The sequence below is a fragment of the Mustelus asterias genome, chromosome 5 (genome assembly GCF_964213995.1).
Source record: "Mustelus asterias chromosome 5, sMusAst1.hap1.1, whole genome shotgun sequence".
In the NCBI taxonomy this organism is placed as follows: Eukaryota; Metazoa; Chordata; class Chondrichthyes; order Carcharhiniformes; family Triakidae; genus Mustelus; species Mustelus asterias.
The window spans coordinates 4,273,614-4,294,828 of NC_135805.1; the positions used below are offsets into that span (position 1 = coordinate 4,273,614).

The window sequence follows — 21,215 nt, forward strand, 5'->3', positions numbered from 1 at the left end:
TGTGAGGTTTTTGGGGGAGCAGTGTGTGAGGTTTTGGGGGACAGTGTGTGAGGTTTTTGGGGGACAGAGTGTGTGGTTTTGGGGGGACAGTGTGTGGGGTTTTGGGGGACAGTGTGCGGGGTTTTGGGGGACAGTGTGTGGGGTTTTGGGGGACAGTGTGCGGGGTTTTGGGGGACAGTGTGCGGGGTTTTGGGGGACAGTGTGTGAGGTTTTGGGGGACAGTGTGTGAGGTTTTGGGGGACAGTGTGTGTGGTTTTGGGGGACAGTGTGTGGGGTTTTGGGGGACAGTGTGCGGGGTTTTGGGGGACAGTGTGTGGGGTTTTGGGGGACAGTGTGTGGGGTTTTGGGGGACAGTGTGTGGGGTTTTGGGGGACAGTGAGTGGGGTTTTGGGGGACTGTGGGGTTTTGGGGGACAGTGTGTGGGGTTTTGGGGGACAGTGTGTGGGGTTTTGGGGACTGTGGGGTTTTGGGGGACAGTGTGTGGGGTTTGGGGGGACAGTGTGTGGGGTTTTGGGGGACAGTGTGTGTGGTTTTGGGGACAGTGTGTGAGGTTTTGGGGGACAGTGTGTGGGGTTTTGGGGGACAGTGTGCGGGGGTTTTGGGGGACAGTGTGTGGGGTTTTTGGGGGACAGTGTGCGGGGTTTTGGGGGACAGTGTGTGGGGTTTTGGGGGACAGTGTGTGGGGTTTTGGGGGGACAGTGTGCGGGGTTTTGGGGGACAGTGTGTGGGGTTTTGGGGGACAGTGTGCGGGGTTTTGGGGGACAGTGTGCGGGGTTTTGGGGGAACAGTGTGCGGGGTTTTGGGGGGACAGTGTGTGGGGTTTTGGGGGACAGTGTGTGAGGTTTTGGGGGGACAGTGTGCGAAGTTTTGGGGACAGTGTGTGGGGTTTTGGGGGACAGTGTGTGGGGTTTTTGGGGGACAGTGTGGTGGGGTTTTGGGGGACAGTGTGTGTGGTTTTGGGGGACAGTGTGTGAGGTTTTGGGGGACAGTGTGTGAGGTTTTGGGGGACAGTGTGTGTGGTTTTGGGGGACAGTGTGTGAGGTTTTGGGGGACAGTGTGTGGGGTTTTGGGGGACAGTGTGTGAGGTTTTGGGGGACAGTGTGTGGGGTTTTGGGGGACAGTGTGTGTGGTTTTGGGGGACAGTGTGTGAGGTTTTGGGGGACAGTGTGTGAGGTTTTGGGGGACAGTGTGTGTGGTTTTGGGGGACAGTGTGTGAGGTTTTGGGGGACAGTGTGTGAGGTTTTGGGGGACAGTGTGTGGGGTTTTGGGGGACAGTGTGTGGGGTTTTGGGGGACAGTGTGTGTGGTTTTGGGGGACAGTGTGTGAGGTTTTGGGGGACAGTGTGTGAGGTTTTGGGGGACAGTGTGTGTGGTTTTGGGGGACAGTGTGTGATGGTTTTGGGGGACAGTGTGTGGGGTTTTGGGGGACAGTGTGTGAGGTTTTGGGGGACAGTGTGTGTGGTTTTGGGGGACAGTGTGCGAGGTTTTGGGGGACAGTGTGCGGGGTTTTGGGGGACAGTGTGTGGGGTTTTGGGGGACAGTGTGTGGGGTTTTGGGGGACAGTGTGTGGGGTTTTGGGGGACAGTGTGTGGGGTTTTGGGGGACAGTGTGAGGTTTTGGGGGACAGTGTGCGGGGTTTTGGGGGACAGTGTGTGGGGTTTTGGGGGACAGTGTGTGAGGTTTTGGGGGACAGTGTGTGAGGTTTTGGGGGACAGTGTGTGTGGTTTTGGGAGACAGTGTGCGGGGTTTTGGGGGACAGTGTGTGTGGTTTTGGGGGGCAGTGTGTGTGGTTTTGGGGGACAGTGTGTGACGTTTTGGGGGACAGTGTGCGGGGTTTTGGGGGACAGTGTGCGGGGTTTTGGGGGACAGTGTGCGGGGTTTTGGGGGACAGTGTGCGGGGTTTTGGGGGACAGTGTGCGAGGTTTTGGGGGACAGTGTGTGTGGTTTTGGGGGACAGTGTGTGAGGTTTTGGGGGACAGTGTGTGAGGTTTTGGGGGACAGTGTGTGGGGCTTTGGGGGACAGTGTGCGGGGTTTTGGGGGACAGTGTGTGGGGTTTTGGGGGACAGTGTGTGTGGTTTTGGGGGACAGTGTGTGAGGTTTTGGGGGACAGTGTGTGGGGTTTTGGGGGACAGTGTGTGGGGTTTTGGGGGACAGTGTGTGAGGTTTTGGGGACAGTGTGCGGGGTTTTGGGGGACAGTGTGTGGGGTTTTGGGGGACAGTGTGTGGGTTTTGGGGGAGAGTGTGTGAGGTTTTGGGGGACAGTGTGCGGGGTTTTGGGGGACAGTGTGTGAGGTTTTGGGGGACAGTGTGCGGGGTTTTGGGGGACAGTGTGCGGGGTTTTGGGGGACAGTGTGCGGGGTTTTGGGGGACAGTGTGTGAGGTTTTGGGGGACAGTGTGTGTGGTTTTGGGGGACAGTGTGAGAGGTGTTGGGGGACAGTGTGTGAGGTTTTGGGGGACAGTGTGTGGGGTTTTGGGGGACAGTGTGTGTGGTTTTGGGGGGACAGTGTGTGGGGTTTTGGGGGACAGTGTGCGGGGTTTTGGGGGACAGTGTGTGGGGTTTTGGGGGACAGTGTGCGAGGTTTTGGGGGACAGTGTGCGGGGTTTTGGGGGACAGTGTGTGAGGTTTTGGGGGACAGTGTGCGGGGTTTTGGGGGACAGTGTGTGGGGTTTTGGGGGACAGTGTGTGAGGTTTTGGGGGACAGTGTGTGGGGTTTTGGGGGACAGTGTGTGGGGTTTTGGGGGACAGTGTGTGAGGTTTTGGGGGACAGTGTGTGGGGTTTTGGGGGACAGTGTGTGGGGTTTTGGGGGACAGTGTGTGGGGTTTTGGGGGACAGTGTGTGGGGTTTTGGGGGACAGTGTGTGGGGTTTTGGGGGACAGTGTGTGGGGTTTTGGGGGACAGTGTGTGAGGTTTTGGGGGACAGTGTGTGAGGTTTTGGGGGACAGTGTGTGAGGTTTTGGGGGACAGTGTGTGAGGTTTTGGGGGACAGTGTGTGAGGTTTTGGGGGACAGTGTGTGAGGTTTTGGGGGACAGTGTGCGGGGCTTTGGGGGACAGTGTGCGGGGCTTTGGGGGACAGTGTGCGGGGTTTTGGGGGACAGTGTGGGGGGTTTTGGGGGACAGTGTGCAGGGTTTTGGGGACAGTGTGCGGGGTTTTGGGGGACAGTGTGTGGGGTTTTGGGGGACAGTGTGTGGGGTTTTGGGGGACAGTGTGTGGGGTTTTGGGGGACAGTGTGCGGGGTTTTGGGGGACAGTGTGCGGGGTTTTGGGGGACAGTGTGCGGGGTTTTGGGGGACAGTGTGTGGGGTTTTGGGGGACAGTGTGTGGGGTTTTGGGGGACAGTGTGCGGGGTTTTGGGGGACAGTGTGCGGGGTTTTGGGGGACAGTGTGTGGGGTTTTGGGGGACAGTGTGTGGGGTTTTGGGGGACAGTGTGCGGGGTTTTGGGGGACAGTGTGCGGGTTTTGGGGGACAGTGTGCGGGGTTTTGGGGGATAGTGTGTGGGGTTAATGTGTTTGATCTTGATGGTTTTTCTGTTCTAGTTTGGGACCTGCCCCCTCTTGGATGTTGATGTTGATCTCTCCGCGATCGCTAGCGACCAGCGCGCGGATTCGTTCTCGTGAGTTCATTCAGATCCCTCGTCCCAGCGTCCCGTTTGAATTTTTAATCTGTTTTGGTTCCTATTTGCAAAGTGTGTAATTTTTTTGAATTAAATTTTATTTAATAGTCACAAGTATGCTTGCATTCACACCGCAATGAAGCTACTGTGAAAATCCAAACTGTGGAACCGGTTTGGCCAGAATTAGGAAGGGGAAGAGATGAGGGTAGTTTCTGTCCCCGCTGCTCCTTCTGCCACTCACTCTGAATCCATATCTCCTTGTTTTAGAATTCTCCACCAAGAGAAACAATTTAATCCTGTCCACTCTCTCCCTTCCTCTCATCATTCTGTCCACCTCAATCAAGTCACCCCTCAGACTGCTTTGTTCCAAGGAAAATAACCCCATCTTCGTGTGAAGGCAGCAGAGCGGTGAAGGTGATTGGCGGTTGCAGGTAATATTTGCATAGGTGCAGTCACTGCGACCAGAAGGTGGTTGGTGGAGGAGCTGCTGTGAAGGAACAGTTAAACCCCAAACACTACTTCAATGTTTCCCTCCCTACCTCCTCCTCTAACCAAAATAAAGGATGTCAGGAGGGCCACAAGCAAGGGAGAGGTGAGTTGAGATTCTTTTATCCTTTTACCTGTATAAGGGCAATATGGCAGCTAGGGCAGTGGTATGCTCCTCCTGTCAGATGTGGGCAATTAGGGAGCAATCTAGTCTCCCCGACAACTTTGTCTGCAGGAAGTGTGTCCTGTTGCAGCTCCTCACAGACCGTATTGTTCGGTTGGAGCGGCAGGTGGACGCACTGCGGAGCATACAGGAGGCAGAGAGTGTGATACACTAGTTACAGGGAGGTTGTCACACCACAGGTTCAGACAGGTAGATGGGTGACTGCCTGGAGAGACAGGTAGGTAGTGCAGAAGTCTCCTGTGCCTGTTCCCCTTTCAAACAGGTATATCGTTTTGGATACTGTTGAGGGGGATAGCCTGTCAGGGGGAGATACCAGCAGCAGCCAGGCCTGTGACACCACAGCTGGTTCTGCTGTGGGACAGGATCGGGCAAAGAGCAAGCGAGCAGTAGTAATAGGGGACTCGCTAGTTAGAGGCATAGACAGGCGTTTCTGTGGCCACAATCGAGACTCCAGGATGGTGTGTTGCCTCCCTGGTGCCAGGGTCAAGGATGTCTCTGAGCGATTGCAGGACATTCTTAAGGGGGAGGATGAGCAGCCAGAGGTCGTTGTACATATTGGTACCAACGACATAGGTAGGAAAAGGGATGAGGTCCTGAAATGTGAATGTAGAGAGTTAGGCAGAAGGCTAAAGTGCAGGACCTCGAAGGTAGTAATTTCAGGACCACTACCGGTGCCACGTGCTAGTGAGAGTATGAACAGGAGGATTAGGCAGATGAATGCTTGGCTTGAGAGCTGGTGCAGGGGGCAGGGATCTAGATTTTTGGATCATTGCGATCTTTTCTGGGGAAGGGGTGACTTGTTCAAGAGGGACGGGTTACACCTGAACTGGAGGGGGACTAACATCCTGGCGGGGAGATTTGCTAGAGCCACTCGGGAGGGTTTAAACTAGTTTGGCAGGGGGGTGGGATTCAAAGCAGTAGGGAGACAGAAGAGAAGTTTGAGGACAGCACGGAAGTTAAAGAGAGCACATTAAGTAGTAATGGCAGTGTTAGTAATCCGAGTACCAGACAGATCAGGCAAAAGCAAGACAGAGAGCAAGGGAAGTCCAGATTAAACTGCATTTATTTCAATGCAAGAGGCCTGACGGGCAAGACAGATGAACTCAGGGCATGAATGGGTGCGTGGGACTGGGATATTATAGTAATTACTGAAACATGGCTAAGGGAGGGACAGGACTGGCAGCTCAATGTTGCAGGGTACAGCTGCTATAGGAAAGATAGAACAGGAGGTAAGAGAGGAGGTGGAGTTGCACTTTTGATTAGGGAAAACATCACGGCCGTACTGAGAGGGGATATATCCGAGGGTTCAGCCACTGAGTATGGGTAGAACTGAGAAATAAGAAGGGGGAAATCACTTTGATAGGGTTGTACTATAGACCCCCAAATAGTCAGCGGGAAATTGAGGAGCAAATATGTAAGGAGATTACCGATAGCTCCAAGAAAAACAGGGTGGTAATAGTTGGAGATTTTAACTTTCCCAACATTGACTGGGACAGCCATAGTATTAGAGGGTTGGATGGAGAGAAATTTGTTGAGTGTATTCAGGAGGAATTTCTCATTCAGTATGTGGATGGCCTGACTAGAAAGGGGGCAAAACTTGACCCCCCTCTTGGGAAATAAGGAAGAGCAGGTGACAGAAGTGTTAGTGAGGGATCACTTTGGGATCAGTGATCATAATTCTATTAGTTTTAAGATAGCTATGGAGAATGGAAATTGGCCTTGGGGCAAGGCCAATTTTGATGGTATCAGGCAGGAACTGTCAAAAGTTAATTGGGGGAGTCTGTGGGAAGGCAAAGGGACGTCTGGTAAGTGGGAGGTCTTCAAAAGTGTGTTAACCAGGGTTCAGGGTAAGCACGTTCCTCTTCGAGTGAAGGGCAAGTCTGGTAGAAGTAGAGAACCATGGATGACTCGGGATATTGAGGCCCTGGTCAAGAAGAAGAAAGAGGCACATGACATATATAGGCAGCTGGGATCAAGTGAATCTCTTGAAGAGTATAGAGGGTGTAGGAGTACAGTTAAGAGAGAAATCAGGAGAGCAAAAAGGGGACACAAAATTGTTTTGGCAGATAAGGCAAAGGAGAATCCAAAGAGCTTCTACAAATACATAAAGGGCAAAAGAGTAAGAAGGGAGAGAGTAGGGCCTCTTAAAGATCAACAAGGTCATCCATGTGCGGATCCACAAGAGATGGGTGAGATCCTAAGTGAATATTTCTCATCAGTATTTACTGTTGAGAAAAGCATGGATGTTAGGGAACTTGGGGAAATAAATAGTGATGTCTTGAGGAGTGTACATATAACAGAGAAGGAGCTGCTGGAAGTCTTAAAACACATCAAGGTAGATAAATCCCTGGGATCTGTTGAAGTGTATCCCAGGGGACATTGTGGGAGGCTAGGGAGGAAATTGTGGGTCCTCTAGCCGAGATATTTGAATCATTGATAGTCACGGGTGAAGTGCCTGAAGATTGGAGAGTGGCAAATTTTGTGCCTTTGTTTAAAAAGGGCTGCAGGGAAAAGCCTGAGAACTACAGGCCAGTGAGCCTCACATCTGTGGTGGGTAAATTATTGGAAGGTATTTTGAGAGACAGGACCTACAGGCATTTAGAGATGCAGGGACTGATTAGGGACAGTCAGCATGGCTTTGTGAGTGGAAAATCATGTCTCACAAATTTGATTGAGTTTTTTGAAGGGGTAACCAAAAAGGTAGATGAGGGCAGTGCAGTTGATGTTGTCTACATGGACTTTAGCAAGGCCTTTGACAAGGTACCGCATGGTAGGTTGTTGCATAAGGTTAAATCTCTCGGGATCCAGGGTGAGGTATCTAAATGGATAAAAAACTGGCTTGATGACAGAATAAGAAGTTTAACAACACCAGGTTAAAGTCCAACAGGTTTATTTGGTAGCAAAAGCCACACTTGTTAAACTTCTTACTGTGTTTACCCCAGTCCAACGCCGGCATCTCCACTTGATGACAGAAGCCAGTTGTAGAAGGTGGTTGTCGAGGGTTGTTTTTCAAACTGGAGACCTGTGCCTCAGGGATCGGTACTGGATCCACTGTTATTTGTCATTTATATTAATGATTTGGATGAGAATATAGGAGGCATGGTTAGTAAGTTTGCAGATGACACCAAGATTGGTGGCATAGTTGTCCAGTGAAGAAGGTTATCTCGGATTGCAACGGGATCTTGATCAATTGGGCCAGTGGGCAGATGGAGTTTAATTTAGATAAATGTGAGGTGATGCATTTTGGTAGATTGAACCAGGGCAGGACTTACTCAGTTAATGGTAGGGCGGTGGGGAGAGTTACAGAACAAAGAGATCATAGCTAGAAAGTTAATATCTTTTCCCAAAGGTAGGGGAGTCAAAACTAGAGGGCATAGGTTTAAGATGAGAGGGGAGAGATACAAAAGGGTCCAGAGGGTGGTGAGTGTCTGTAACAAGCTGCCAGAGGTAGTAGTAGAGGCGGGTACAATTTTGTCTTTTAAAAAGCGTTTAGACAGTTACATGGGTAAAATGGGTACAGAGGGATATGGGCCAAATGCGGGCAATTGGGATTAGCTTAGGGGTTTAACAAAAAAGGGGGCATGGACAGGTTGGGCCGAATGGCCTGTTTCCATGCTGTAAACCTCTATGACTCTATCCAACCTCTCCTCATAGATACACCTTTTCAGCCCTGGCAACAGCAATTACGTCCTTCCCGTAATATAGTGACCAGAACTGCACACAATATTCCAGTTGTGGCCTCACCACTGTTCTTTACAATTCCAACAAGACATCCTTACTTTATATTTTATACCTCTGCCAATAAAGGAGAGTGTTCCATATGCCTTCTTTACAAATTTGTCGACTTGAACTGCTGCCTTCAGGGACCTATGTTCTTGTGCGCTAAGATAGAACATAGAACATAGAACATTACAGCGCAGAACAGGCCCTTCGGCCCACGATGTTGCACCGACCAGTTAAAAAAAAACTGTGACCCTCCAACCTAAACCAATTTCTTTTCGTCCATGAACCTATCTACGGATCTCTTAAACGCCCCCAAACTAGGCGCATTTACAACTGATGCTGGCAGGGCATTCCAATCCCTCACCACCCTCTGGGTAAAGAACCTACCCCTGACATCGGTTCTATAACTACCCCCCCTCAATTTAAAGCCATGCCCCCTCGTGCTGGATTTCTCCATCAGAGGAAAAAGGCTATCACTATCCACCCTATCTAAACCTCTAATCATCTTATATGTTTCAATAAGATCCCCTCTTAGCCGCCGCCTTTCCAGCGAAAACAATCCCAAATCCCTCAGCCTCTCCTCATAGGATCTCCCCTCCATACCAGGCAACATCCTGGTAAACCTCCTCTGCACCCTCTCCAAAGCCTCCACATCCTTCCTGTAATGTGGGGACCAGAACTGCACACAGTACTCCAAGTGCGGCCGCACCAGAGTTGTGTACAGTTGCAACATAACGCTACGACTCCTAAATTCAATCCCCCTACCAATAAACGCCAAGACACCATATGCCTTCTTAACAACCTTATCTACTTGATTCCCAACTTTCAGGGATCTATGCACACATACACCTAGATCCCTCTGCTCCTCCACACTATTCAAAGTCCTCCCGTTAGCCCTATACTCAACACATCTGTTATTCCTACCAAAGTCATCTGCTCATCTTAGTATATTCCTATTTATTGTGTACTGCCTATAACTGTTTGACCTCCCTAAATGCATACCTCACACTTCTCTATGTTAAAACCCATCTGCCACTTTACCACCCACTCCACCAACCGAACAACATAATTTTCTATATTATACCTATCTTCTGCACTGTCCACTACTCAGCCAAGCTTTGTCTGCAAATTTCCCAATCGTGCCCCCCTATGTTCACATCCAAATCGTTGATATATAACGCAAACAGCAAGGGTCCCAACACCAAACTCTGTGGAATACCACTTCAAACTTTCCATTCGCAGGGACATCCATCAACCATTACCCTTTGTTTCCCATTCCTAAGCCAACGTTTGATCCAGTTTGCCACATTACCCAGTATCGCACGGTGGCACAGTGGTTAGCACTGCTGCCTCACAGTGCCAGGGACCCGGGTTCAATTCCTGGCTTGGGTCACTGCCTGTGTGGAGTTTGCACATTCTCCCCGTGTCAGCGTGGGTTTCCTCCGGGTGAAATCATAGAAATCATAGAAACCCTACAGTGCAGAAAGAGGCCATTTGGCCCATCGAGTCTGCACCGACCACAATCCCACCCAGGCCCTACCCCCATATCCCTACATATTTACCCACTAATCCCTCTAACCTACGGACACTAAGGAGCAATTTTTAGCATGGCCAATCAACCTAACCCGCACATCTTTGGACTGTGGGAGGAAACCGGAGCACCCAGAGGAAACCCACGCAGACACGAGGAGAATGTGCAAACTCCACACAGACAGTGACCCGAGCCGGGAATCGAACCCAGGTCCCTGGAGCTGTGAAGCAGCAGTGCTAACCACTGTGCCACCGTGCCGCCCATGCTACCGTGCTCCGGTTTCCTCCCACAGTCTGAAAGACGTGCTGGCTAGGTGCATTGAACCGAACAGGCATCGGAGTGTGGTGACTAGGAGAATTTCACAGTAACTTCATTACAGTGTTAATGTAAGGCTTACATGTGACAATAAATTTCAAACTTTAAAACTTTATCCCAGGGGCTTTTAATTTTCTTGACCAATCTGCCAGGGAAAGCTCTGAGAGGATTTGACAGGTTTGATCCGGAGAGGATCATACCCTCCTGGAGGAATCTGGAAATAGCAAGCACTATTTCAAATATGGGGTCTCCCATTTCAGACAAACTCCTCCTCCTCAGAGTGTTCTTAGTCTTTGGAATTCTTGTCGACAGAGTGCAGCGGCAGTTGGGTCATTGAATATATACGAGGCTGAGTTAGATGTTTGACCTATCAGGGAGATCAGGGTTATGTGGAGGAAGGGGCAGGAGATGAGACTACAATCAGATCAGATCAATCACCTTATTGAATGACAGAACAGACTCAAGAAGCCAAATGTCCTGTTTTGTTTCTGAGGGAGACATGTTTTAGTGAGGAGCTGAAGGAAATCAGTATTAGTAGAGAAATTGATGGGTTTGAAGGTGGATAAATCTCCAGGTCCTGATAATCTTCATCACAGAGTACTGAAGGAAGTGGCCCAGGAAACAGATGATCCATTGCTGGTCATTTTCCAAAATTCTTTGTACACTGGACTGGTTCCTACAGATTGGAGGGTAGCTAATGTAAGTCCGCTATTCAAAAAGGGAGGTAGAGAGAAAACAGGGAACTATAGACCAGTGAGCTTAACATCAGTACTGGGGAAGTTGCCAGAGTCCGTTATCAAGGATTTCATAGCTTAACATTTGGAAAGCAGTGGTATAATGAGACAAAGTCAACATGGATTTACAAAGGGGAAATCATGCTTGATGAATTTATTGGAATTCTGTGAGGAAGTGACTGGTAGAGTTGACCGAGGAGACTGGTTTATTTAGACTTTGAACAGACTACTATGTAAAGTTAAGGCACATGGGATTGCAGGTAATGTCTTGAGATGGATAGAAAGCTGGTTAGCAGATAGGGAGCAAACATGAAAATATCTTGCCTGTTCTGAATAATAATGCTTGTTTCAATGTTTGAGTGTTGTTTGGAGTTGAACACCGTGCCCATTAATGTATAAATGGGTCTTTTTCTGATTGGCAGTTAGTGGTCTGCAGGGATCTGTGCTAGGACACATATATTAATGATTTGGAAGAGGGAACTGAATGTATTATCTCCAAATTTGCAGATGACACAAAGTTGGGTGGGGAGTGAGCTGTGAGGAGGATGCAGAGATGCTTCAGCATGATTTGGACAGGCTGAGTGTGTGGGTATCTGCACGGCAGATGCAGCATAATGTAGATAAATGTGACGTTATCCACTCTGGTAGCAATAATAGGAAGACAGATTATTTCTTGAATGGGTGTAAATTGCAAGAGGTGGATACTCAGAGACCTTGGCGTCCTCGTGCATCAGTCGCTGAAAGTAAGTGCGCAGGTACAGCAGGCAGTAAGGAAGGCAAATGGGATGTTCGCCTTCATAGTGAGAGGATTTGAGTATAGGGATAGGAATGTTTTGCTGCAATTGTACAGGGCGTTGGTGAGGCCACACCTGGAGTATTGTGTGCAGTTTTGGTGTCCTTATAAGAATGTTCTTGTCATAGAGAGAGTGCAGCGAAGGTTTACCAGGCTGACTCCTGGGATGGCAGGTCTGTCATATGAGGAGAGACTAAGTTGGTTAGGATTATATTCACTGGAGTTTAGAAGTGTGAGAGGGGATCTCATAGAAACTTATAAAATTCTAACAGGGTTAGACAGGGTAGATTCAGAAAGAATGTTCCCGATGGTGGGGGAGTCCAGAACTAGGGGTCAGAGTTTGAGGATTGTGGGTAAACCTTTTAGAACTGAGGTGAGAAATGTCTTCACCCAGAGGGTGGTGAATGTGTGGAATTCACTCCCACAGAATGTAGTTGAGGCCAAAACATTGTGTGATTTCAAGAAGAAATTAGATTTCGCTCTCGGGGCTAAAGGGATCAAGGGATATGGGAGAAGGGGGGGAATCAGGATATTGAATTTGATGATCAGCCATGACCAAAATGGCCGAATGGCCTCCTCCTGCTTCTAGTTTCTATGTTCCTATTTCTACTCTTGCTAGTGTGTGGCACTGGAAATACTCCAGCCAATATCTGCTCTTCTCTCTGTTTGTTACTCCACACAGTTGGAGTGAGCTGTACTGATTTAAGATCTGTTGCTCTCTGCAGGGGTGCAGACCTGTCAGCGCTGGTGCGTGAAGCTTCGATTAATGCCCTAAGACAGCATCTGTCTGGCCAGTCGTCAAAGAGCAACACAGGTAAGGAAACATTAATCCACCCCCATGAGAGAGAGTCTCCCAGCAATTTGTACCTTTGAGGACTCGAACCCTCTGAACCGTGTCGCTGCAGCAGCTAACCCCTCCTCGATCTTAAACCCCAATCCTCTCCTTCCACCATCATTCTCTGAGAGTCCTGGCTCTCCCCTGGTGTGTCTGCTCTCTCTAGGTCACTCCTCCTGCAATCGTCACAATCCTGTTTCCACTCACACCTCGCTGATCCCCTCTATTTCTCCTTTAGTTCTTATGTTCTTATGTCTGTTTAACTCTCTTTTTAAAGTTGTAGCTCCCAGTTTGAGATTGCGGGTGACACGGCAGCATTTCGAAGAAGCCTTTCAGAAAGTGAAACCTTCTGTGTCCAAAAAGGTGAGAGAATTCAATAATATACTGAATTTGTGAAGCTGAGTCAGTGAGATTGTGACTGATCTGATAATCCTCAACTCCACTTTCCCACCTTATCCCCATTATCCGAGATTCCCTTACTGATTAAAAATCTATCTCAGCCTTTAATGTACTTAATAACTCAGTCTCTACCGCGCTTTGTAAAGAATTCCACAGATTCACTACCCTCAGAGAAAAGAAGTTCCTCTGTCTTAACTGGGTGACTCCTTACTCTGAGATTCTGCCCTCAGTTCCTCGACTCTCAGCAAGGGGAAACATCACCCTGTAAGGCCCCCTGAGAATCCTACACTCCTCAATAAGGTCACCTCTCATTCTTCTAAACTCCACTCAGTGCAGATCCAACCTACTCAATCTCTCCTCATAAGAAAATCCCTCCATACCCGGAATCAACCCAATGAACCTTCTCTGGACTCTCTCCAATGCCAGAATATCTTTCCTTAGATAAGGGCACCAAAACTGTTTGCAGTATTCCAGGTCTAGTCTCATTTTAGCAAGACTTCCCTATTTTTATATTCCATTGCCTTTGAAATAAAGGCCAACATTCCATTTGCCTTCCCAAATAGCTGTTGAACTTGCAATGCTAACCCAATCCCTCCGTGCTCAGCTTTCTGCAGTCTTTATCCATTTTAATCATATTCAGCTCCTTTGTTCTTCCTACCAAGTATATCAACTACACATTTTCCAACATTATTTTCCAGCTGCCAAGTTTTTGCCACTCACTTAACCTCAGTTCCATATCCTTGATTTCTAAAAAGGGACTTGTTGATGAAGCTTTATGACATCAGGACAAGAGTACAGAAAGATTTACTAGGATGCTACCGGGACTTGATGGTTTGAGTTATAAGGAGAGGCTGGATAGACTGGGACTTTTTCCTCTGGAGCTGAGGGGAGATCTTATAGAGGTCTATAAAATAATGAGGGGCACAGATCAGCTTGATAATCAATATCTTTTCCCAAAGGTAGGGGAGTCTAAAACTAGAGGGCATAGGTTTAAGGTGAGAGGGGAGAGATACAAAAGTGTCCAGAGGGGCAATTTTTTCACACAGGGTGGTAAGTGTCTGGAACAAGCTGCCAGAGGTAGTAGTAGAGGCGGGTACAATTTTGTCTTTTAAAAAGCATTTAGACAGTTACATGGGGAGGATGGGTATAGAGGGATATGGGCCAAATGCGGGCAATTGGGACTAGCTTAGGGGTTTAAAAAAAAAAAGGGCAGAATGACAAGTTGGGCTGAAGGGCCTGTTTCCATGATGTAAACCTCGATGATTCTATGACAAAGGCAAAAATACCAAATTGTCACAACAATTTGTCCTGATGAGTACAAGATGAAAAACATCCACAATATATGTCTCTTTTCTGCAGTAAAGGTTTCTTACGCAGTTAGGATCTGGAATACACTGTCCAAGAGTGCGGTGGAGACTGATTCAATCAAAGCATTCAGAAGGGAATTGGATAATTATTGGAAAGGAAATGATTCATACGTTAGGAACAAAAGGGTTGTTAGGGAAAAAATCGGACCTCTCAGGGACAAAAGTGGGGACTTATGCTTGGAGCCCAAAGAGGTAGGGGAGATCCTAAATGAATACTTTGCGTCGGTATTCACTAAGGAGAGGGATGTGTTGATTGGGAGTGTCTCGGAGGGGAGTGTTGAACCGTTGGAGAAAATCTCCATTACAAAGGAGGAAGTGTTAGGTTTGTTAGAGAATATAAAGACTGACAAATCCCCAGGGCCTGATGGAATCTATCCAAGGCTGCTCAGGGAGACGAGAGGTGAAATCGTTGGGCCTCTGACGCAAATCTTTGTCTCGTCACTGGACACAGGTGAGGTCCCAGAGGATTGGAGGATAGCCAATGTGGTCCCGTTATTTAAGAAGGGTAGGAAGGATAACCCGGGTAATTATAGGCCGGTGAGCTTGACGTCCGTGGTGGGGAAGTTGTTGGAGAAGATTCTTAAAGATAGGATGTATGCGCATTTAGAAAGGAATAAACTCATTAACGATAGTCAACATGGTTTTGTGAGAGGGAGATCATGCCTCACGAACCTGGTGGTGTTTTTTGAAGAAGTGACCAAAATGGTTGACGAAGGAAGGGCCGTGGATGTTGTCTATATGGACTTTAGTAAAGCATTTGACAAAGTCCCTCATGGTAGGCTAGTGAAAAAGGTTGGATCCCATGGGATAAAGGGGGAGGTGGCTAGATGGGTGGAGAACTGGCTTAGAACATAGAACATAGAACATTACAGCGCAGAACAGGCCCTTCGGCCCACGATGTTGCACCGACCAGTTAAAAAAAAACTGTGACCCTCCAACCTAAACCAATTTCTTTTCGTCCATGAACCTATCTACGGATCTCTTAAACGCCCCCAAACTAGGCGCATTTACTACTGATGCTGGCAGGGCATTCCAATCCCTCACCACCCTCTGGGTAAAGAACCTACCCCTGACATCGGTTCTATAACTACCCCCCCTCAATTTAAAGCCATGCCCCCTCGTGCTGGATTTCTCCATCAGAGGAAAAAGGCTATCACTATCCACCCTATCTAAACCTCTAATCATCTTATATGTTTCAATAAGATCCCCTCTTAGCCGCCGCCTTTCCAGCGAAAACAATCCCAAATCCCTCAGCCTCTCCTCATAGGATCTCCCCTCCATACCAGGCAACATCCTGGTAAACCTCCTCTGCACCCTCTCCAAAGCCTCCACATCCTTCCTGTAATGTGGGGACCAGAACTGCACACAGTACTCCAAGTGCGGCCGCACCAGAGTTGTGTACAGTTGCAACATAACGCTACGACTCCTAAATTCAATCCCCCTACCAATAAACGCCAAGACACCATATGCCTTCTTAACAACCTTATCTACTTGATTCCCAACTTTCAGGGATCTATGCACACATACACCTAGATCCCTCTGCTCCTCCACACTATTCAAAGTCCTCCCGTTAGCCCTATACTCAACACATCTGTTATTCCTACCAAAGTGAATTACCTCACACTTCTCCGCATTAAACTCCATCCGCCACCTCTCGGCCCAACTTTGCAACCTGTCTAAGTCTTCCTGCAAACTACGACACCCTTCCTCACTGTCTACCACACCACCGACTTTGGTGTCATCAGCAAATTTGCTAATCCACCCAACTATACCCTCATCCAGATCATTAATAAATATTACAAACAGCAGTGGCCCCAAAACAGATCCCTGAGGTACACCACTTGTAACCGCACTCCATGATGAATATTTACTATCAACCACCACCCTCTGTTTCCTATCCGCTAGCCAATTCCTGATCCAATTTCCTAGATCACCCCCAATCCCATACATCTGCATTTTCTGCAGAAGCCTACCATGGTGAACCTTATCAAACGCCTTACTAAAATCCATATATACCACGTCCACTGCCTTGCCCCCATCCACCTCCTTGGTCACTTTCTCAAAAAACTCAATAAGGTTAGTAAGGCACGACCTACCTGCCACAAAACCATGCTGACTATCACCTATCAATTCATTACTCTCCAAATAACTATAAATCCTATCCCTTATAATTTTTTCCAACATCTTGCCGACAACAGAAGTGAGACTCACCGGTCTATAATTCCCGGGGAAGTCTCTGTTCCCCTTCTTAAACAATGGGACAACATTCGCTAACCTCCAATCTTCTGGTACTATACCAGAGGCCAACGACGACCTGAAGATCAGAGCCAGAGGCTCTGCAATCACTTCTCTTGCCTCCCAGAGAATCCTTGGATAAATCCCATCCGGACCAGGGGATTTATCTATTTTCAGACCCTCCAGAATATCCTGCACATCCTCCTTATCAACTGTAATACTGTCTATTCTACTCCCTTGGTCATAGAAGACAGAGGGTGGTAGTGGAAGGGTCTTTTTCCGGCTGGAGGCCTGTGACTAGTGGTGTACCGCAGGGCTCTGTATTGGGACCTCTGCTGTTTGTGATTTATATAAATGATCTGGAAGAAGGAGTAACTGGGGTGATCAGTAAGTTTGCGGACGACACAAAACTGGCAGGACTTGCAGATAGTGAGGAACATTGTCAGAGGCTACAGAAGGATATAGATAGGCTGGAAATTTGGGCAAGGAAATGGCAGATGGAGTTCAATCCTGATAAATGCGAAGTGATGCATTTTGGTGGGAATAATGTAGGGAGGAGCTACACGATAAATGGAAGAACCATAAAGGGTGTAGAGACGCAGAGGGACCTGGGTGTGCAAGTCCACAGATCTTTGAAGGTGACGTCACAGGTGGAGAAGGTGGTGAAGAAGGCATATGGCATGCTTGCCTTTATAGGACGGGGCATAGAGTATAAAAGTTGGGGTCTGATGTTGCAGATGTATAGAACGTTGGTTCGGCCGCATTTGGAATACTGCGTCCAGTTCTGGTCGCCACACTACCAGAAGGACGTGGAGGCTTTGGAGAGAGTGCAGAGGAGGTTTACCAGGATGTTGCCTGGTATGGAGGGGCTTGGTTATGAGGAAAGATTGGGGAAACTGGGGTTGTTCTCCTTGGAAAGACAGAGGATGAGGGGAGACTTAATAGAGATGTATAAAATTATGAAAGGCATAGATAGGGTGAACGGTGGGAAGCTTTTCCCCGGGTCGGTGGTGACGTTCACGAGGGGTCATAGGTTCAAGGTGAAGGGGGGGAGGTTTAACACAGATATCAGAAGGACATATTTTACACAGAGGGTCGTGGGGGCCTGGAATGTGTTGCCGGGCAAGGTGGTGGAGGCGGACACACTGGGAACGTTTAAGACTTATCTAGACAGCTATATGAACGGAGTGGGAATGGAGGGATACAAAAGAGTGGTCTAGTTTGGACCAGGGAGCGGCGCGGGCTAATTGTTCCTGGTTTCTCGTTTCAAGGCTTCATTCTATGATCATCTTGCTGGTGCCAGTACAGAGTGAGACTGCGGATAGTTGGGAACCTGTCTCGGGGGCAGGGAATTCATATGGTGTTCGTGGAAGTGGAAATGACTAGGGTTGGGAAGCATTTTCCGATCGGGGCCATAGTGATCTCCTGGACTCGTTTCGATCGCCTCAGGGGGTCGGAGAGGAATTTCCCAGATTTTTTTTCCCCATATTGGCCCTGGGGTTTTCACTCTGGGTTTTCGCCTCTCCCTGGAGATCACATGGTCTGGAATGGGGGGGTGGGGGTGAGTTAATAGGTTGTGATGAACAAAGCATCGTAGCTGTGAGGGACAGCTCGGTGGATAGGATATTAGGATGTAGATAGGCTGGAAAATTGGGCGGGGATCCTGGATTCAGGATTCAATCCTGGACCGGGGAGCGGCGTGGGCTTGGAGGGCCGAAGGGCCTGTTCCTGTGCTGTATTGTTCTTTGTTCTTTGTTTGTTATTTGCAAAAATGTGACACTCTTTATTAGTCAATAATTGGCTCAGTTTAGATTTACTGCTGGGTGGAAACTCACTCTGACCGTTTTATGTGTCCTCCAATTCTCCTCCTCCGCCCTGCGTGTTCACACTCCCCACCTGCCATTGTTGCTGTATCTCTCCCTCTGTTTCTCTGACGGTCTAACTCGTTCTCTGTCTCTGTTGTAGGAGCGGTTGATGTACGAGTTATTGCGGCAGTCTCTCAGCCAGTGATACTGATTGAAGTGTGTGCATTCCATGCTGCACCTTCCCCGAAGTCCTCCTTGCTGCTGTCTGAAGCCCTTCCACACAGGATGGTAGTGGTGTAACGTCCACACAAACTGTTGAATAACTGAATCCTTGACTCTCAGTGTGAGTTGCACTGCCCGAGTACCATGGATTTAGATAGAAATACTGGGTTTCCATCACCAATTTCCTGTTCCTAGGATCAGGCTGGGAAGTCACATTGGAGCGAGGGGCAGGCTTGTTTTAAACTTGAACAAAATTCTTTAATAAACCTCTTTAGTTACTACACGCCTTGGTAAAATCTCCCACTTTGCAAATTACACCACCTGCATTTCATTCCAAAACCTCGGAGCAAGAAGCAATCAATATCCTGATATCTTGATCAATTGGGCCAGTGGGCTGACCAATGGCAGATGGAGTTTAATTTAGATAAATGCGAGGTGATGCATTTTGGTGGATTGAACCAGGGCAGAACTTACTCAGTTAATGGTAGGGCATTGGGGAGAGTTACAGAACAAAGAGATCTAGGGGTACATGTTCATAGCTCCTTGAAAGTGGAGTCACAGGTGGACAGAGTGGTGAAGAAGGCATTCGGCATGCTTGGTTTCATTGGTCAGAACATTGAATACAGGAGTTGGGACGTCTTGTTGAAGTTGTACAAGACATTGGTAAGGCCACACTTGGAATACTGTGTGCAGTTCTGGTCACCCTATTATAGAAAGGATATTATTAAACTAGAAAGAGTGCAGAAAAGATTTACTAGGATGCTACCGGGACTTGATGGTTTGAGTTATAAGGAGAGGCTGGATAGACTGGGACTTTTTTCTCTGGAGCGTAGGAGGCTGAGGGGTGAACTTATAGAGGTCTATAAAATAATGAGGGCACAGATCAGCTAGATAGTCAATATCTTTTCCCAAAGGTAAGGGAGTCTAAAACTAGAGGGCATAGGTTTAAGGTGAGAGGGGAGAGATACAAAAGTGTCCAGAGGGGCAATTGTTTCACACAGAGGGATTTCACACAGAATTGGCGAGAGTTTCGGCTAAGGGACATTAGCACAATTATTGAGTGAAAGTAGCTATTGGGAAGGAGCTGAGCCTCCGTTCAGCTGTGGTCAAACATGTCCCTTCATGAATGGCAATTCACATTTTTACAAAGTGGTTATTTATTCACCTCCTGGCTCTCGGAAACATGCCTGCCACTGCAAGGCCAAGTGCGGAGTGTGATTACATATTGGGTGAGTGTGCCCCCAACAGCACTCGAGCAACGTTTCACACTGTCCAGGGCAAAGCAGCCCACTTGACTGTGACTGGGTGAAAATCCTGGAACTCTCACCCTCCTGGCACTGTGGGTGCACCTACACCACAGCAGGGGCAGTGATGCAGAACGCTGACAGCTCTGGTTTGTTAGCAAGTGTGGCCTAATGCCCTGTTCCCGAGGCCTTGCTGCTGTGTCCTGTGGAAAGATAGGTGTTCACTGTGAGACTTGAATGAACATTTGGAGATGAAATGGTAAGGAATGTTGGCCAGAAAGACTGCCGCTGACTACTTCCTCTGGTCACGTGCCAGCCACTGTCTGAAAGCTTGGTATAAAGACAGCCTAGAAATGTTTCTCAGGCCAATAAATTCCTGAAGGTAAGGGCTGGGAGGATGGAAAGAAATGCAGTTTGCCCAGTGTCATACCTTTGTGGGAGAGAGGAGTGAGCTTCCACTATCCTGCACATTCTTTTGAAAAGCATAGCTCATGCAACTTTTTTTTTGCAAGTGTGTGGAAGGAGTAATTTTTCCAGTAATGTCTGCTGGTTCCCATCTGGAGCTAGAACACAATTGGTAAAATTGAAGCTTTCCACTTGCTCTCCCACTCAATGACTGAAGCCTCATCATCTCTTCCCCACTCGACAGCCCCTATACACCCCCTTTCCTCCGAGCTCTCACCACACAATGGTTCTGGAAGCAATTTGCTGATCTCAGACTAGCAGACGATAGCATGGTATTCTGTCAACAAGTATTAAATCAGTCTATTGTAAATAGTCTTTTAGGTAGTAAGTAACTTGAATGACAACAGTACAGCACAGGAACAGGCCCTTCGGCCCTCCAAGCCTGCGCAGATCACGTCCTATCTAGACCAACCACCTGTATCCCTGTATAGGGTGGCACAGTGGTTCGCACTGCTGCCTCATAGCGCCAGGGACCCAGGTTCGAATCCTGGCTTGGGTCACTGTCTGTGTGGAGTTTGCACATTCTCCCCGTGTCTGCGTGGGTTTCCTCCGGGAGCTCCAGTTTCCTCCCACAGTCTGAAAGAAGTGCTGGTTAAGTGCATTGGCCATGCTAAATTCTCCCTCAGTGTACCCGAACAGGCACCGGAGTGTGGCGACCAGGGGATTTTCACAGTAACTTCATTGCAGTGTTAATGTAAGTCTACTTGTGACGCTAATAAATAAACTTTAAAACTGTCTATATCCCATCTGTTCCTGTGCCTATCCAGACAAGTCTTAAACGATGTCAGCGTGTCTGCCTCCACCACCTCACTGGGCAGCGCATTCCAGGCCCCCACCACCCTCTGTGTAAAAAACCTTCCCCTGCACATCTCCACTCAACCTTCCCCCCCTCCCAATCATAGAAACCCTACAGTACAGAAAGAGGCCATTCGGCCCATCGAGTCTGCACCGACCACAATCCCACCCAGGCCCTACCCCCATATCCCCACACATTTTACCCACTAATCCCTCTAACCTACACATCTCAGGACACTAAGGGGCAATTTTTAGCATAGCCAATCAACCTAACCCGCACATCTTTGGACTGTGGGAGGAAACCGGAGCACCCGGAGGAAACCCACGCAGACACGAGGAGAATGTGCAAACTCCACACAGACAGTGACCCGAGCCGGGAATCAAACCCAGGTCCCTGGAGCTGTGAAGCAGCAGTGCTAACCACTGTGCTACTGTGCCTTACCATTGGTATTCCTGCAATTGTTCTG

The 21,215-nt window shown here is 48.4% G+C and overlaps 1 protein-coding gene across 1 annotated transcript in view; it reads left to right on the plus strand.

Moving 5' to 3' along the window:
• Positions 1 to 18,602, plus strand: part of LOC144493940 (nuclear valosin-containing protein-like) — a 20,348-nt gene extending 1,746 nt beyond the window's left edge. Inside the window, exons 2-5 of the mRNA XM_078213516.1 lie at positions 3,539 to 3,615; positions 12,107 to 12,195; positions 12,494 to 12,579; positions 18,183 to 18,602. Coding sequence (XP_078069642.1) covers positions 3,539 to 3,615; positions 12,107 to 12,195; positions 12,494 to 12,579; positions 18,183 to 18,227 — 297 coding nt within the window. The 3' untranslated portion in view covers positions 18,228 to 18,602. The remainder of the gene's footprint in view (positions 1 to 3,538; positions 3,616 to 12,106; positions 12,196 to 12,493; positions 12,580 to 18,182) is intronic.
• The last annotated feature ends 2,613 nt before the right edge of the window (positions 18,603 to 21,215 follow it).